The 19,243-nt window shown below is 29.0% G+C and overlaps 1 protein-coding gene across 3 annotated transcripts; it reads right to left on the bottom strand.

Moving 5' to 3' along the window:
- Nucleotides 1-3,367: 3,367 nt before the first annotated feature.
- LOC142327815 (aminoacyl tRNA synthase complex-interacting multifunctional protein 1-like) lies at nt 3,368-18,936 on the bottom strand. 3 transcript variants are annotated; one of them, XM_075371152.1, is made up of 5 exons: nt 18,725-18,936; nt 10,289-10,435; nt 6,785-6,875; nt 6,514-6,668; nt 3,368-3,830 (listed from the first exon to the last, which is right to left on the bottom strand). In XM_075371152.1, the coding sequence occupies exons 1-5, from the start codon at nt 18,827-18,829 to the stop codon at nt 3,459-3,461; spliced, it is 870 nt and encodes a 289-aa protein (XP_075227267.1). In that variant the 5' UTR covers nt 18,830-18,936; the 3' UTR covers nt 3,368-3,458. The 3 variants fall into 3 exon arrangements, with proteins under 3 accessions (XP_075227267.1, XP_075227268.1, XP_075227269.1); XM_075371153.1 differs by lacking the exon at nt 18,725-18,936 and adding an exon at nt 10,723-10,980; XM_075371154.1 differs by lacking the exons at nt 10,289-10,435; nt 18,725-18,936 and adding an exon at nt 10,723-10,980.
- Between the last annotated feature and the right edge of the window lie 307 nt (nt 18,937-19,243).

Raw genomic sequence — 19,243 nt, 5'->3', positions numbered from 1 at the left:
TATTTTTGATGTTAACTCCAATTTTAAATTTGCAATGCAATGCCACACAACAGACAGTCCACAGTATGTGGTGTACCGTTAGTTGACAGCTGCAGTAAACACAAACAGGTGCATCAGTCTGAGTCATGAGATGTCCATGAATCTGAGTCTAGTGTACCCTATTCATAAACGGCAAGTAACTTTCTCTTGTTGGTTACTCCTGGATGGATGAAGAGCCCCATGGCGACACACTGTCCTAAATTGATGAAGTTTGTTATTGATGGTAGCATGCCATTCATCACAAACCACCCTCTTCAGAAACATTATTTAATACAATTCAAATATAATCTAACAGTACAGAGGAATAATATGAATCTTAAAAAGATTAATTTCTGTAAAATAAATATAATTATTATTTATATACATATAAATAGGTTTGATTATTCTCCATACTTTTTACTTTTGCTTAAATAATAAATTATTCTCTTCAAAATTATTACTTTATTCTGAAGGATTTTCATTAATTTCCTTATTCATTATCCTATATCACTATTATTTCATACAATTATTATATTCAATTATTATTGTAGACTATAATGTACTACATTTTTTATTCACAAATTGTCTATTTTATAATGTTGCTCTGGTCAAAGTTATTCTATAGTTTGACCTTGATCCCTCAAGAATAAATATATGCTAGAGTAGTTCCTTTTTGTTACCTCGGTATAACACATCTACCAGTCTTGATATGATCTATAAATGAATAACTTTATCTTCTTATCTGAATTAAGTGATTGATTATCTATGGTTGAGCTAAGTACTCATTCTTCACATAGACAAATGTTGTAGTTTCAAGCTCCCTCTTGTTTTTTACTGCCTTTGGGCTGAATAGAACATATGAATAGTATTTGATATTTTCTTCTTCACATAATGCTTTTGTTTCCTGCACTTACTTGAAGTGAATTGTTAATATTAAATGATGGTTTTTTGAATGTTATCCTCTTAAGAACTGTTTAAAGGGAAATCTTAAAAGTATGTTTTTCTAGAATTTTATATTTGGCAACTGTGCCAAAGTTTTATTTCTATTCAACATATTTAAATATATGTTGAAATTTTAAGAGTCCAAGTTTATCCATTTAATGTGCACTATGAATGATCATTCATCTGTGGAATTCCTGCTTGTCTGCTTAACTACTTGTCTGTCGACTTCAGGGCACCTCAAGTTTATTTCATCTACGAGTATGTTATGCATTATATATTTACAATTTTATACATAATGCATTCTTTTACTTTAACTGAGTGAAGTTTTTATTCAATTTTAAGCTATTTCTGTTTCAAAATCATTGAAAAATTTTCCCATTTAAAACTTTGTGGATTTTTTTCCACTTAATAATCTACTTAAACCATCACAAGGAACTTAACCACCTTTTTCTTGCTGCATAAGAAGAGGCAGAGCTCACAATTTACAACCCTTAATAACCAAAATTATAAATTTTTTATACTCCACTTCGGTTTGGAATCTTACACAATAACTGAACTTTGATATTGTCAAAGTAAATTACTATTTTATTTTGAGCAATTCTCTGGTCAAAATAAGTAAACTTATTGATTAACATGAGAAGTAGTTATTCTCTGGGACATGTATAAATTAATAAACTATTTTAGGTAAAATTAAGAAGGAACTCCAGATATTGTTTGTGATTTTAGAGATGAATTAAGGCTTTTATCACAATTGATCATAAAATATATGATACTATGTATTAATCCTTAATCAAGCTTCACTCTTTTAGGGGTAATTTAATGGTAAAACTGCAAGATATGTTTCATAATGTGTTAGGTTATCATTTATACAGAAATTCAAACTTCTATTATAGTTATACAAATGTTTGGGAAATCAACTTTATATATTTTTAATTCCTCCAGTAATTGACACCCGATTATAGTTACTTAATGATTAAAATTTTGTATCATATAGAATGCTACAAAATCCTGGTCCATCCCTGACCAGGATTCAAACCCGATTAAAGGCGGTTTAACCCTATTAAAGGCAGTTTTAAGGGGCAATCCTAAATTTAAAATAGATGTTGCCCTGAAGGAAACATTCTTTTCAAATTTTAAAGCTTCTCACCAATTCTTAAAAATTGGTTTTCACCTCTTTAGGAAAGAAAGGAATAATTTTCCTTTCCAGCTTAGTATCTTAAGAAACATTCATGTTTAGCACTCATTTTCAACTCCAATTTTAATCTACCCCCTAAAAATTATAACTGAAAATAACTTTTGTTTTTCTCCCCTTAAAGATGAACTTGAAAACAACAATGCCAAGTTTCAGATTTCTAGTGATATGGGAAACGGGATAATAGGTTAGTGATGATTTTGCCATTTATGTATATTTATAGATCAGGAACGGCTGAAAAGCAATATTTTTAATTTGTATTCAGCATTGTTAACATTTTATGATTTGATTTTTTTTTAAATTTTGCACTAAACTGAAGCTACTGACAGAATAATTTATCAAATTAAAAGTAAGTATGAACATTTGCTCTATATGTAATTTGTATAATATTTTATAAATTGTCCTTTTAACTTCCTTGTATGAAGTACTGTGATTGTGAAAAATTTCAGTTTTCATATTTCAATGGAAATATCCATTTTGACTATCCTTGAATCTATTTTGACTAGTTTCAGTGTGATGTCTGTATGTACATATGTTCGTATGTATCTCACATAACTCAAAAACGATTAGCTGTAGGATGTTGAAATTTTGGATTTAGGATTGTTGTAACATATACTCCCCTTTATATTGCAATTGACTAAACCAAAAAAAAAGCTCAAAATCAAAAAAAAATCTGGATTTTGGACACTTTTTAATTGCAGTAATAAGCTCTCATTGAGAGCTTTTCATCAATATATCTTTTCAACAATATATAAGTAAAGTGATACTTACTTTCAATGGTTCCAGAGTTATAGCCAAATGAAATTTTAATTAATTAAATATTTTTATCACCCAAGGGGAAGGCACATCGGTTTGAATCAGACAGTCAGTTGATTTTGCTGTATTTAAATTAGATACATTTTTGTCCATGATCGGCTGTGTTTCAGATTAACAAAATCATAAAAAATTACCTTTCAAAAAACTGGTTGTGACCTAAATCATATTAAACTAAGCTATATGTATAAAAATTGGCACACAGCATAACAAAAGCTTTATTACACCTTACTTTTTACATAATCTTAAAGTATATAACTGTCCTCAAAATTTTATCTGTCTAAAAGAAATAGTCTTAGTCAATCATGAGGGTTAAATTCAGGGTAATTAAAGTATGTCTGAAACAAGCTTAACAATAACACCTAGATTCATTCTTATTAAAAATAAATAAACAACAAAAACTTATAAAATTCTGTATTTTTTTATTGATAAAAACAGATCATTAACTGCATTATCAAGTATGATTTACAATTGTTATAAAAGGAAAATCAATCTATCCAACAGTACAATTAAAAAGAATTTTAGTAATGACAGGGCCTCTATTTTTAACTTCAACAGGTACATCCTTAAGCATTAATACTTTATTTTCATTCACTTTAAGATCTTTAACTACAGTTTCAAATACTTTCTCTTTCGGATTTAATTCTTTATCTGGACGCGATACATATGATCCGGCAACTAATATTTCCCCAGGAACAGCATTCACTGGGGGCCATAAGGGCTCAACTGTGTTGTTATACAGTGCACACATAAGCATTCCATAAGATTTCTGGCCCCGTATCTTAGCTGGTTTTAAATTACATATACATATGACAGGCCTTAAAATTAAATCTTCTTTAAATATATGTTTCCTCAAGCCACTGATCTGGAAAAAAAATAAAAGATTATACAGAATAATTTTTAATTTCTGACAACTTCACTTCATTTAGATTTTCAGTCTTATTTTAACTCTGAACAGGCATTCAGTCCAAATTATTGATCAAAACTAATTCCTTTTATAAGGAAATAATAATTTGACTTAAATTCTGTAAAAATTAATAAGAAAAAATTTAAAGATTTTCACTTTTTTATCTATTTTTATGTTGTTTTCTCCAAACAGTTTTCCAGCTACTGCTGGGTCTGGGTGTGTATATGCAAATGCAATTACTGCATTTGCCAGGCAATTACAGACTTACCAGGCTTGATGTAGCTGCAATGTAGTGTAAATGTAAACAGGTAATCTGGAACAGACTCAAATTGACCACTCCGGAGACAAATGGTTAACTGAAACCCAACCACCAAAGAACACCGATATCTGCAGCCTAGCATTTAAATCAATATAAAGCAACTGCCTTTATAAAGACTAAACTATAAAGACTTATAAACCTTAGAACTGTAGTGAGTTTTTATTTTTGGTTTTGTGTACACTACAAAGAATACTGTAGTTCTAAAAGTGGTACATGTATTATTCAGATGTAATACGTATCACGGATTTAACACAGCAAGCATCAACATGATAACAAATTCAAGACAATACAATACAATCATTTATGGAAGTTTATAATAACTAAAATCCTAAAAAGATAATTCTACTATACTCATATAACAATAAAAATATAGCAAACTGTCACATTCCACAATCACATAGTGAAAAATTATCAAAATTAAATAATGACTGAAAAAATGTCATATTTTTAGATCTAACACTGCCATTCTGAAGTAAAAAAATTAGGAGAGAGTAGAGTTCCAATTCCTGTATTTTTATCTGACAAATCAATACCTGGTTATCTAAAAATACCCATAAATTTTTATTTCTTTGACAACCACTTTTTTACCACAAAGCTCCCTTTCAGTTTTGGCTAGTAAAATTGTCCATTTTGAATAACATAATTTATATTTTAGCTTTAGTGAAATGGCAATCACATGTTTGTTGCTATTCACAAACTGTTTTTCACACACCACATTTATGAAAAGTCATTTAGAATTTGCTGATAATTTATATTTGAACACTGCATACAAAAAAAATCCTGTTATAGGATAATAACATAATTAAACTAAAAGTACCTAGTAAACATAATTTGTTAATTAATATAGATTTTATTGAAGTTATACTTCTTTTGGCGCGTCAGGAGAAACTGATCAGAGTGTATTTTCAGCAAGTTACAGAAGTTGAGTGCACTGATGTAACACACTGAAAATTTACAAAGGCCCAATTGGATCAGTTTACACACACATGCGTGTAGTATCTAATTCAGTCAGTCATTCAATGCAATTAAGTGATTAGCATGTGTTGTAAACATAACAGATATTAAGTCATAATATATACACGGATTTCTAAAGATGGATATTTTAAACTGTGAAAATATTGTTGTTCATATTTATAAAACTTTATATTTCAGTGTATAATTATTTTTTTTGTGAAAATTGTGTATCAAGATTTGAAATTATTTTTATGTAAGTATTATTTTTTTTGAGTAAAATTATATTTTTTAATGACAGAAAATAGCACACACATCAGATAAATTCTTGATTTTGCATAAATAATTTTAAATTTACCAAAAACAAAATTTTTGATAGAATGCACTATTATAAAATAAAACTATTTGTATCATATTTTTCATACCATAAGTCGCTGATAACCCTCATGCCTATTCAATCGTTATCCGAAGAATTGGTGGAACTAAATTAATTGAAATATATTCGATGAACTTTGTTTTATAAGACAACGAATATTTCAATACTTTTTAAACTGTATAAAATAAATGTTATTTAATTTAATTTAAGTGTTATTTATTCACACTTTTATTCATGGTATTTAATGTCGTCTATCGATTGTTTGACTCATTCAAATTTGTTTGAATGCGTGAAAAAATTCTTTTTTTTTTATTCACGCCAAAGAAGTATAACTTTTCACATGTGTACGTAAGTACACACAAACTTTTTTTTTATTTTAAGTGGCACTGTCTAAAAAGACCAGTATAATAAATCCTAACCACATTTAATAAAATTGTGCGAAGGTTGTTAAACTTCAATAAGCATTGAGGACCAGATTATTAAATGTAGCCAATGGCGTTTTACCTACCCTATATCATATTTTTTTAATATTTGAAGTAGTATTGATTGTTGGGATTAACTACTACTAACAAGCATCAACAACATTATGCAATTGTGACCCAGTGTTTTTGACAAATTTTTTCAAAACTTAATAATTTCCAAAATTCTATTATTTAGTCCATAGGAACAATATGAGAAACATAGCTTTCTTAAGCATAAAAACTATAAATAAAAACAAATGCCTCAAAAGCAAAGCTAGAATATTATCAGTTGATAAGCAGACACTTTTGTTTAAATGAGATTACCCATTTCATCAAAACCTTAAAATCCATTCCCATAAAACTATCACACTGAAACAAAATAATCATTGAAAAAAGGTACTGAAATAAAATAGTCATCATAAATGCATTAATGATGAACTAATTTTATAAATTTTAGCTTAATAAAATACCTAAAATATGTTAGAATATTTACTTATAGAATAATTAAAACTGTAACAAAACTCTCTCACTTACGATCTGTCGTGGTTCATTTTCCCCTAGATCAATTTTTTCAATGTATAAATTTTCTCCATCAGGATGATCATTAATTTCGAGAATTCTTCCAACACGTAAATCTAATCTTCCAAAATCTATTTCTTTTTTTTCTTTCTTATCTTTCTCATCAGAATCTATAAAAAAATTCAAACTAATATTTTTGACAACGTAATTGCTTTAGATAATTGGATAAAAGTATTAATATATAAGATGTTATTAACAAAACACTAAAAATAAACAAAATGTTTACCTTCACTACTTTTAATATTTTTCTTTTCTTTTGTTTTCACGGTTTTTTTTTCAGCAGCAGCTGGTCCTATTTTATCATTTGGCAATGGAACCTAAAAATAATTTTTATAGTATTACTCAGAGTAATTTAATATGCGTTTATTTTTTTTAAATATTAAACTATGAAATCTCATATATTTATTTAATAAAATAAATATTAGAAAGATATATTTTCAAATAGAAAATTAAATTCACAATTCTTCTCAAGAATCAATCACAGACTCTGTTCGTTACTGTAAGTGTCATTATTTAATTACAGAAATATTTATTTGCTTAAGCCTCTTGGTTCCATAAGCAACTAAGCATTACTGCTGCAGTAAGCTAAGCAATAGTGTTGGCTACCTACTGTGGCCACACACATTAAACTTTTTATTGCCATTATATTGTTATATACTTATTTAGATGTATTATATATGTACACAATTAATATGAAGATTATCAAAATTTGTGTGTGTGTGTGTGTGTGTGTGTGTGTGAGAGAGTACACGTGCACGCGGTTCTCTAAAGTAGACAGTTTCATTGCAAAAAATCTTATTCTAAAAACTTTATAAATATTTTTTATTTATCATAAACTACATACCTTACACTACTTCTTTATATAATTACCGCATATATTAAAGATATTTATTGTAGCGATACACCAGCTTCAATATACCCTCGTCGTATTCTTCGGCTGCCAGTCCATTTAGCCACTGATTAACAGCATTTTTAAGTTCATTGTCACCCGCTAACTGCTTAAAACTCAAAAATTCTTTCAATTTCCCAAACAAATGGTAATCAGAAGAGCTAAATTGGACTATACGGTGGGTGATCGTATTTCCCATCCAAATGTTCTCAATAAATCACATGTTGGACCCGGATTATTGTGCAGTAGGATGATGCCGTCGGTCAGCCGCACTCGTCACTGATTTTGAATGGCATGCTGTAACTTACATAGAGTTTTGCATTTATAGTTGTTCCATGTGGTATGACACCAACTAGCCATATGCCAAATCAATCCCAAAAGACTGTTGCCATCAGTTTGTGTCCAAATAGCTGTGGCTTGACCTTTGTTGGTCTGGCTGGTGATTGAGGACGATGCCATCCACTTGACTGTCGTTTTTTCTCTGGTGTGTAATACAAAATCTGTTTCATTCACCAGTAACATTTGTCGCCAGTAACATCGACATCACCTTTTTCTGTGTAGTGCATCAAAAATTCAAAAGTGGATCCCATTCGGATTTTTTTGTGACATTCTGTTACGGGGTCAATCCATTTGAAGTGATTCAAGGGCGGGCTGCTTGACCAATTCAAAAGAAACTGAAACTTGTAGGAAACTCACTTGTTTTCTACATGTCCCAGGACCTTAAAAATATATTTTTTAAATTTTTTATTTAAGCAGTTTACCTGTGGCGGCCATTTTTGTAACAGTGTGCACACCTATTTTTGTGATTGTAAGGGTTTGCGAAAAAAATCATAACTAAAAAACTATTGGTCCTGTAAGGATGAAACAAAAAGCAATTTATTCATATGTTTCTCAAGGTAAAAGATTGGTCAATGATTTTTTTTACCAATCTCTCTTCTTTCTATGAGAAAATTACTAATAAAGTTGAACACGAAAAACAGTGAAATTTCACTTTTGGTAATTTTTTTCAAGAGGCAGAGATGGCATAAACAGTTTGAATTATTTTTTTGTATATAGGTATATGTTAGTAGTTTTACCACAAATAATATTAATGGTGATATATTTACCCTTAAATTTTTATGCATTTTTGAAAACTAATTTCTTTTTAAAAATTCAAATTTTGGAACTTTTTTGAATTTTAAACTATCATGATATAAATTGAGATTTTGCAAAATTATAAGATGTTCATAATTTATAACAGGCTCAAAGAATACCAAAATGTCATTACTTTACCATCATTATTAAATCTCATTACTAATTTCTTTACCATTGTAATTTCTTTCATCACCGTTATGTCCAAAATTTATTTACAGGAATTCAAAAATAAAATAGTTTATGATATTACTCATACGCACAAAGTTCAATTATGGGTTCGATATGTTGACATTTTGGTAGTCCGAGCCTGTTATAAATGATGAACATCTTATAACTTTAAAAAAACTCAATTCATATTATGATAGTTTAAAATTTATGTTTGAAATGGATAAGTGCAGAAAAATAAGTTTTTTAGATGTTGATGTGGGGAAAAATAAAAATATCACAATTATAACAGCCGTATATAGGAAGCCAACAACAAGTAAAATAACTATTAACAAAAGATCAAATCATCCTTGGTCACACAATTAATATATTTACAAACAAGTTGAATAGAGCGATACATTACACACGGAACAACAAGGAAAAATTAGATACAGAAATAAATGTAAAAAGTATTACAGTAAGAAAAAATATATAAGCAATTAATAGAAATATGATACTAAATTCATTAGTTAATACAGGGTGGAGCAGAAAAACCTGATGATATGTAAAATAATATAAAACAGTAATTACAACGAACTTGATTTTAAATAACCCCTAGGAAGATGTCACATACCAAAAGATTGGGTGAATGGGATATTACACATTTTGAAAACTTTCTCTTTAACACTTCCACCAAAACCCTGGCCATGTTAGCAGCACCATCCTGTTAAAACCACAGTTAAGCCTGGTTAACATGCTTTCCGTCAGATTCTGGAGCAAGGAAGTTCTGCAGCATAGAAATGTGTTGTTCTACTACTTTCAATGAGAATGTCTAACCACCTTCTTAAAATAAATAATAGGTTCCCAAACTTTGTCATCCCACACCACACTGTTATCCATTAGAATAAGTGAATGGTCATGAAGCCATTTTGTATTTGTCAGACAAATACTGATATTCTTGTCTATAAAGAATTTAATAACACGTTATCTATTTATTAACAATATCTGACAGATGGAAATGGGTTCTGTCACTCATATGGAATACTTTTTTCTACTATAATTTCCAAATGTCTCTGTGAAAACCTTGGTATTGTTTATAACCATGAGGAGCCAATTTTTGTAACATCAGTTTGTAGGGTGGTAATTCAAGTTAGAATGGCAATATTCTTTTAACATTTCAATTGGGGATGTTTAGAGTGAAGGAATGTTGATGTGCCCACAGATAGCTTTAATTGTTTACCTTACCTGTTACCTGCAATATTTTCTTGGCATTCATAAGAATGTCGGCCTTTACAATATTTTTTTTTTTATGCTGATGCTACCCTCCTAAAATTTTCCACTCACAAAATAATCTTGTTGCGAAAACGATAAGAGTGTGGCAGCCAACACTTAAATATAGACAGAACCTTCTCAGCAGGAGCATGATAGAATTGTCTTTGAAAGTAGATAGTAAGGAATGGAGTTCCCATTACCCCACCCTCCCATACTAGACCTCCATCACTTGTGCAATAACTAATAAAAAATAGTCAGGCTTTTCTACCCTACCCTGTAGAACAGACTTACTTGTTCTACACCATTTCTCTTCTGAATTTGAATTAATTCTTCTTTACTTTTTAAAACTTTCTCTTCTAAACTTTCACTTTCAGCTTTAAGTAATTCTATTCTTTTTGAATCCTGAACAGCTGATATCATAGAAGAAACCTCTGCAATCTATAATTAAAACAATCATATTTCAACTGGCAAATTAGGTTAAGATAAGAAAAAAGCTTAATAACATGAATGACAGGACAAAAAATGGGAAAGGGTCATCTGCTGTAGGGAACATATGAGATATAAAATTGGAGTAAAAATTAACAATGTAACCTCCTAATATAAAAATAATGACTTCAACGGGACACTGAACTAATTCAATTCTACGTTCGTCTGCTAACAATAGCCCTTCAATCTACAATAGCAATTAACTCTGTATTAAATAAACATTTAAGAAAGTTTCTTACCTCTGTTTTCAATAACGAAATTAACTTTTCTGCCAAAGCAGCTCGTGCTTCCAGTCTCTGAATTAAATTGATTCCAGCCATTCTAAAGGAAGTTCCGTAATTAGGAAAACGCTCACTTGCTTTTGAAACAAATAACAGACTTTAAAAATGTTATTAAAATACCTTTTTACCTATTTCATACCTTCAACAGATTACTTCGCTACTAACGAAATAGTAGATCAAACTTGCACTAACCTCAAAATTCGACACGTGTATGCAATAATGCCAACAGTTGAATTTAATATTAAATTATTAGTTTGATTAAACCACATTTAAAATTTAGGCGAAGTATTATATAAAGATTAAATCTGATTCGAACTGAACTAAATAATAATAAATAAAATGTATAATTTTATAATGTAATTTTCACCGTTGGCTGTCAAAGATCAGAAAAATCATCATTGAAGATAAATTAAATTCGAAAAAATCACTATAAATAATATTATTTATAGAGTTAACAATTCTGAGTTCTGAATGGTACAATAGTTTATTTTCGCTCAGATAATATGTCGGTAAGATAATAACAATTTTAATAGCTAATCACTATAGTTTCAAAAAATTTGAAGCTGTATTAATTATTTCATTAATTACCTCAATCTAGGTTCTACTTACACTCTAATATTATCTTGAATGAGTTTTAACAGTTCTTACCAGTGTCGCAATTAATTACTAAAGTAATAGTTACGCGTTAGCTGTTAAGATTTCACCCCTTTGTTTTATACCCTAGTTATCTAGAACCATTTTAGACTTAGAGGTAAACAATATTTTTCTTCATTAAAGATCTTTTTGGAAAAGTTCATTGGCATTGGTGGTGTTGCTGTTAATGGTAATGATAATGTTAATGGTATTTCAGGTGAATGACAACTAACCTGAAGTGGTTAAGTAATAAATATGTTGTTAAATGGTATAATTCACCTGTGTTGAGTTGTTTAATATGTTGTTTTTCTCATATTAAATGTATTTAAGTTTTCTTAATTTTAAAGCACGTTGAGTTAATTATTTTTAAGAACAATATGTAAAAGTCCTGGGTTCGAATGCCGGTCAGGCATGGCATTTTCACACAAACTTCAAACCATTCATCTCATCCTCTGAAACAATGCCTATGGTCACCCGGAGGTAAAAAACAAAACAATATGTAAAACCTGCAAGTTGTGGCCAACCAGTTCATATGAGTTAGCATATTGGCTCTAAATCAGTTTGGGTTCAATTCTCAACCATTATTAACCATAGAATATTTTCTCATAAAAATTATATGTTCAAATGTCATAGATTGCAACAGTGTTTTAGTATTACAATCTCAGGCATCTTTATTATTACATATTGCACTCTGTTCGAGTATCTGTACATAATAACAACTGATGTGCAATAAGCATTCTGCTGGTTCATGCAGCAAATGAACTGTTAACTTCTAATAATAAAATAATGTTTAATTTATTTTCAACTCATTTTTCTGTTTTTTTTTGGTTTTTTTTCAATTGGCATCTATACTCAAACACTTCTGAAGTGTTTATGACTTCATGGGATGAATTTATTTTTAAAAACTATTAAAAGTGATTTTTTTTATTTTATGAAAGCCATCTTTCTTAGTACTTTTTAGGAAAAAAATTAAAGATTTAGTTTAATTATTTTTTTTTTTTTCAATATAAACTCTCAATAAATGGCAATCACTATAATAACTGTGGAAGTGATAATGAATGTATGCAGCAATCCCTTTAAAGAAAACTTCTATTTAAATTAGATATTACTTTACATTCTGAAAATGTATCAGAAAAAATACCAGTTCCATTGAAAGAACCTTTGATCACATGTAGTGAAATTCATTAAAAATTAAATTACACTGTTATCCTTTTGTGTTATCCAATAAATAAATATTAATTTAGTGATGCTATTGAGCTCTTTGTATCGTTTATTCTGTGTACAATATTTCTGTATTATCAAAAGTACTGAATTATTTACTTTACTTTCTTGTGTTAGTCAACTGTTTTTTATTATTATATCTGCAAGTTTTGTTATTTTCTTTTTTTTACCTTTAAAGACTACATGTTTTAACTTCTATTAATATAAACCACCTAGTACAGAATATTGACCTAAGACATATCTTACCTAATATACCATGAAAGTACTTTCACGGGATTCCACGCCCTCAGTCATGATTGATATATTTAATTTAACCTCAAGTCAAGTACATAAGGGATCCCACGAAAGAGTTACTTTTTAAAATTTAGATAAGATATGTCTTATCTCAACATTCTGTAGTAGGTGGTTTATATTAATAGAAATCTAAAATACAATTTAACAGTATAGAGCAGCATTTCTCAACCTGCTGGTCGAAACTCCCACGAGACTCACAAAATTAGTGTATAACTTTAAATGAAAACAGTAGTGAATCATTTTATGAAATAAAAATTATTTATTATAAACATTTTACTTATTTGTAAGTACACGTGTAAAGAAAATAAATTAATGAGATGGTTGCATTTGTTTTTCATTTAAAAGTTTCTCCAGACATAGATCTATGTTAGAAACATATAGCAAATTGATATAGCAAATTGTTTTCAAGAAATAAAATATGATTCCTACATTTAGGTTTTTTATGCAAAACACCCTTAGTCGAAAAACCTTTTTACAGAGGGTAAGACATGGCAAAAGGGATTAATATTTTCAATACTTATGTAACTAAATTTTATATTCACTTTGATGAGCAAGCCAAAACTTTTATAAATCTCAGATGTTAATTGTAATAATGTTTTATCGGCAGACATTTTGATGAGCTGGTCGTGAATCTCAATTTAACTGGTAACTTAGCAGCTCCAACTAGATTTTCACTAAATGGATTCAGTACCAATCACTTCAACAAACAAGTCTTATTTTCCGGGAAATACTCTGCCAATTGAAGTTTTATCTCATGCTATCCAAACTGTGGTGAATAATAGTGTAATAGTGTCTTCTTCATCCAAATTTTTTTTCAATATAATTGGAAGTGAAACATTTCACAATTTTTACTTCAAGAGGAAGGAAAATAATAATTAAATAATAAAAAGGAAAATAATCCAGATATCAAACTTCTTAATGATAGCATGAACTTGTCTGTCATTAATAAAATGTTTATATCATCCTTATACATTTTCATTCAATTTTTTTGTTTCTTCCATGACTATTAAAACACTGACCACATGAATTGCAGCAGGCGGTTTGAGGTTTTCTATGATTGTTTGGGGTTTGGACATATCTACACTTAATGCTACAAGATAAGATACTTATCAGTTTAGCTTGATTTACACAAAGAAGCTTGTTGATTTCTCAAAGTATGTAATTTTCTTTTGAAAAATTCCAAGGGTTTGCTTTTATGATCCAGATGTTTAGTTTAAGTGTCAAATTAATTTTGATGGCTTCATGTTTTCATCTGAGAGGACTTGAAAGCAAAAAGTTTACTGTGGCTTTCCATCCAAAGTGGTAAAACCATAATTTAAGTAACTGTCATTGTACAATCTTGTCTTTTTACCAATTGATTCATTTGATAGAGATGACTCGCTTTGTTTTTACAAATTTATCCATTTTGCATAAGAATCTAATTGAAAAAAAAAAAACAGTTATACCATTTAACCACACACTAATAAACCACATCCTCAATTATTATTATTTTCAGTGAAACTATGCTTTTAAAAACTTAAAAATAAAAGCAGCAGATACATGCTTTGCATTCAAAACTAAACTGACATTCTGCAACCCTTATGCCTCTTTTATACTGCTGAGAGCACAATGTATTTAAACATATCATATGCAAGATGCTCTCACAGCGAATAATATGCAAGCAGACCAAATTATAAGGTGCATATACACATCAAGTTGGAACCAGTAAATTGCTCATGTTTGTGCACTTCATACATACATTTTCATACTAGTTACTATCAACACAGCTAAATAGTTTTAACTAGGTTTCATTGGGTTATGGGTGGGGGGCTGCAAAATATTTATTACAATTTTTTTTATTTCACGGGGTTCATGGAGCTAAAAATGTTGAGAATCACTGGTACAAAGGAATAACATTAATCTTAAAAAAAATAATTGCAGTACAATTTTATATATATATATATACACACACACACACATACATACATGTTATAATGTTATATATTTATAATCTATTTCTTTTTCTTTTTCTGTTCAGTCTCTGGAACCACTGCAAGGTATTATTTCAGAGGATGAATGAGGATGAAATGTATGAATGTAAATGAAATGCAGTCTTGTACAGTCTCAGATCGACTGTTCCTGAGATGTTTGATTAATTGAAACCCAACCACCAAAGAACACCGGTATCCATAATCTAGCATTGAAATCTGTTTAAAAGTAACCTTTACTAGAATTTGAACCTTGGAACTCTCGACTTCGAAATTAGCTGCTTTGCGATGAAAATTTCACCACTAGACCAACCCAGTGGGTATAATCTACTTCTTGATTTCTATTTGCATAGTAAATAAACATCTATTCCCCTATACATTGGATGTAAAAATAACTTAGAAGTTCTTATCGTCTTGTACTTTAGCACCATTTTATAGTTCAATTTTATAACTTTTTACTATAGTCAAAACAACAATTTTACAGTCCAAATTTTCTAACTTTATAATAATTTTATTTTAACTAACTCATTACAATTCTAAATAGTCATGGACCCTTTCCTCATGAAATTCCTACCACTATTTTAAAAGAAGTCCTGTATGCTTTTATTGTCCCTCTTACAAACTTAACAAATCCTTCAACAGAGGATTTCCCAGCTTCCTTAATACTTTCATTGTTATCCACCTTGAAAGATGCTCAGCACTTAATTTATAAAAATATGGCCAATTTTATTATTGTTCATATTAATATCTGATAAAATTATAAAATATATTTCTTGAAAAGCATAATGTACTGACAAACTTTCAGCATGGTTTTAGGAAAATAATTATGTATAGCTTTTCCAAGCCGAATTGGCACAGATCTGATGAAGAGCATAGCTGTATATCTTGCGTAAATCTCTATTATCATTAAGAAAGGATTTTTTGAAATTCCGAATTTAAACGGTTAAGATGGAGTAACAATGAAATTTACAATTTTTTTTTTTTTTTAATTTCTCAATAACAAATGAATATATATATATATCAGTTTGATTTTGGGGGTATCTGATCTTCATGTGAATATTTAAAAACTAATTTCTAGACTTTTTGAAATTCCGGGATTTTGAATTTTTTTTAATCCGTTGATAATAAATGAAGATATCAACTTGATTTTGATGTGTAAAATTTTCATGTAAATATTTAAAAACCAATTTTTTGATTTTTAAAATTTGACTTTGAAAAGGGTGAAGAAAAGCAAAAAACATTTGAAAAATGATTCCAAGTTTTCCTCATTTCCGACTACTATAATAAACAAGATATTCACTAGATTGGGGCTTGCAAATATTCTTCAGATAAATAATCTAACAATTAATTTTCGGGTTTTTTTTTAATTTCCATTTTTAAGGGTGCATCGGTGTATCGTGTGGTGGCTTAATCAACACAGCCACTGTTATGTATGTGTGATGCGGCTGGCTGCAAAATAGGGGTAATTAAGAAATTAAAAAAAAAAAGAGAGAAACAAAGTGCTTTCACCTCCTAGTGGTATTTGTCTGGTTACACTAAGAACCAGGAAAAATATACTTTTACCTGGCCTGAAATACAGGTAACCAGTTTTAACTAATAATTTTAAGATGCAGGCTGACTGTTTTGAAACCTACATTCTTAGATCACTCAATGATTTGGGTCTTATACTGACCAATCTGTTGCTCTGAAGAAATTAAAATACACTGATATTTTTTATAAATTGAACAAGCTTTAATTTTTATTTATCATTATTATTTTAACAAGCATGAGTTTAATGAGCACAGCAGGGTCCAAGGGGCAGAGCCCTTTGGCTTGATGGGAAGGGTGAGCAAAGCAAGCCATGACCAATTAAATATCTCGTGACTGTGACAGGAAATACAAGTAACCATGTAGCATGGGTGAAGCCATGATGTGAGGATGCTAGTATTTTTTTTTTTTTTTTTTGTCTTCAGTCATTTGACTGGTTTGATGCAGCTCTCCAAGATTCCCTATCCAGTGCCAGTCATTTCACCTCAGTATACCCTCTACATCCTACATCCCCAACAATTTGTTTTACATATTCCAAACGTGGCCTGCCTACACAATTTTTCCCTTCTACCTGTCCTTCCAATATTAAAGCGACTATTCCAGGATGCCTTAGTATGTGGCCTATAAGTCTACCTCTTCTTTTAACTATATTTTTCCAAATGCTTCTTTCTTCATCTATTTGCCGCAATACCTCTTCATTTGTCACTTTATCCACCCATCTGATTTTTAACATTCTCCTATAGCACCACATTTCAAAAGCTTCTAATCTTTTCTTCTCAGATACTCCGATCGTCCAAGTTTCACTTCCATATAAAGCGACACTCCAAACATATACTTTCAAAAATCTTTTCCTGACATTTAAATTAATTTTTGATGTAAACAAATTATATTTCTTACTGAAGGCTCGTTTCGCTTGTGCTATTCAGCATTTTATATCGCTCCTGCTTCGTCCATCTTTAGTAATTCTACTTCCCAAATAGATTTTAGTTATATTTAGTCATAATAATTCAATTAATATTAGTAATCCAATATTAACAAAGTCCTTTTGCTTATTCACCTATGAAAATTGTTTTTAAATCTGTTAATATAAAATATTTTTAAAATCTTTTTCAAATTACAATCTAATGTTCTTACCTGGTTACATTTTACCATATATCATAAATTCCACATAAACTGAATTTATTGTTTGAGTATTTTTTCTTGGGGATATTTTATTGATTTATTAAGTACGCCATTGTATATTTATTTCTATTAAATAAACTAATAATACTAATTATATTATTGGATATTTATAATGCATATTTATGTTCAGATCTGTTATACTTTTTTGTAAATATTTTCTTTTTATTTGTATAATTGCTACATAATTTGTTTGTAAAATTACAGTTAAGCTCATACATTCATTGATGTAATTTATTTTCTTTGCCAAGTTTATTTTTGTTATTGTTGTCATAAAAGAAACTGCTGTATGAGTTAATTTATTATATATAATTACTTCTTATCCAGAAATGGTTTATTGTTACACGAGTTATACCCTTATTATTGTTAGATTTCTGTATACATTTAAATAAATTATGAATATATTTGGTAATGGATTTAAATGTGGTTGGTGGCTATGTTGGTTGAGCCGCCATATCCTTTACAAAAAATATAAATTTAGAAAAACCCGAAAATGGTTTTAAGAAATTATCTGAAGAGTATTTGCAAGCCCAAATCTAATGAATATTTTGTTTAGTGTAATAGGAAATGGGGAAAATTTGCAATCATTGTTAAAATTATTTACCTATCTTCATATCTTTCAAGGTTGAGATTATTGTTTGCTTTGGATACTTACCTACAATTCTCTATAGTTGCCTTGCTTTAGCAAGTATTTATCTCAACAATGGACAATTTGATGAAAAGAAAGAATTGATCACCTTCTGCCTTTGATCACTTTCAGATAGTCCTTATATTACTTTCAAACTGTCAGGTGTGAAATACATTTATATCATGGTTATACAGATTATATTGGTTTGGGCAAAGTGGAAGAATGCAGCCTTTATAATGTAAACATTCAAAAGCTATTGTTTTTTAAAGATTATACATTTTTGAAAAATAGCAGTGTATGAGGTGAAGATTAATTTCCAACTTTTGTAGTTATTCTTAATCAACTGGTTCTCATAGATCAGCATAGTTAAACAATGTTGGTAATACATCATTCCCTTGAATGATTATACTCGGCCAATAACATTGTGGCAGTACAAATAATGTTTATTATCTTAATAAACAAATAATAATAATTTTTATAACCTATAGAAAAAAATAATAATAAACATTACCTGAATTATTCCAATGGTAATTATAAGAATACATTTTAAATTACTTTTTTTCACTCTTGGAAACATGTAAATTGCATAAAAATATTTATATTTTTTTCTTTTCATGAAGGGTTATTTAAACAGCCATTAAATATTAAATTAATATAATTTAAATAATTAACAAAATAATTTATGCATTACTCTTAAAACAAAAATAATAATTTAAAAAAATAATTTACAAACATTCACTAATATTAACAAAAGTATCTGTATTATTTAATTCTTATTAAATTTGAATTGCATAATTACAGTATCATTTGTAATCTTATCTCTAATAAATTAATAGATAAAAAATAAAGACCCAAATCTAATTTCTTTTTTATTTTAATTCATATTCTTATGTAAACATCTGTATAGGCAAGAAAATAATGTTTGATTACTGTCAGTAGTAATCGTTAATTTTTTTGACTTCTGCTCCTTTAATAAATCTTCTCTTGATTGTTAAATAATGAAAGGCCTATTCCAGGATTGCCTTTAAAT

This window comes from Lycorma delicatula, chromosome 7, assembly GCF_047948215.1.
Source record: "Lycorma delicatula isolate Av1 chromosome 7, ASM4794821v1, whole genome shotgun sequence".
In the NCBI taxonomy this organism is placed as follows: domain Eukaryota; kingdom Metazoa; phylum Arthropoda; class Insecta; order Hemiptera; family Fulgoridae; genus Lycorma; species Lycorma delicatula.
Note: the sequence above shows the minus strand (reverse complement) of the source record. Positions and strands in the feature narration are given on the sequence as shown.

Excerpts from the sequence above, each read along its gene's own strand:
- LOC142327815 (XM_075371152.1), bottom strand. The coding sequence starts at position 18,829 with ATGAAAAGAAAAAAATATAAATATTTTTATGCAATTTACATGTTTCCA. Across the intron at positions 10,436-18,724 it reads TTACCATTGGAATAATTCAG|ATTGCAGAGGTTTCTTCTAT; the intron begins GTAATGTTTATT and ends TTTTAATTATAG. Across the intron at positions 6,669-6,784 it reads AAATATTAAAAGTAGTGAAG|ATTCTGATGAGAAAGATAAG; the intron begins GTAAACATTTTG and ends ATTTTTTTATAG.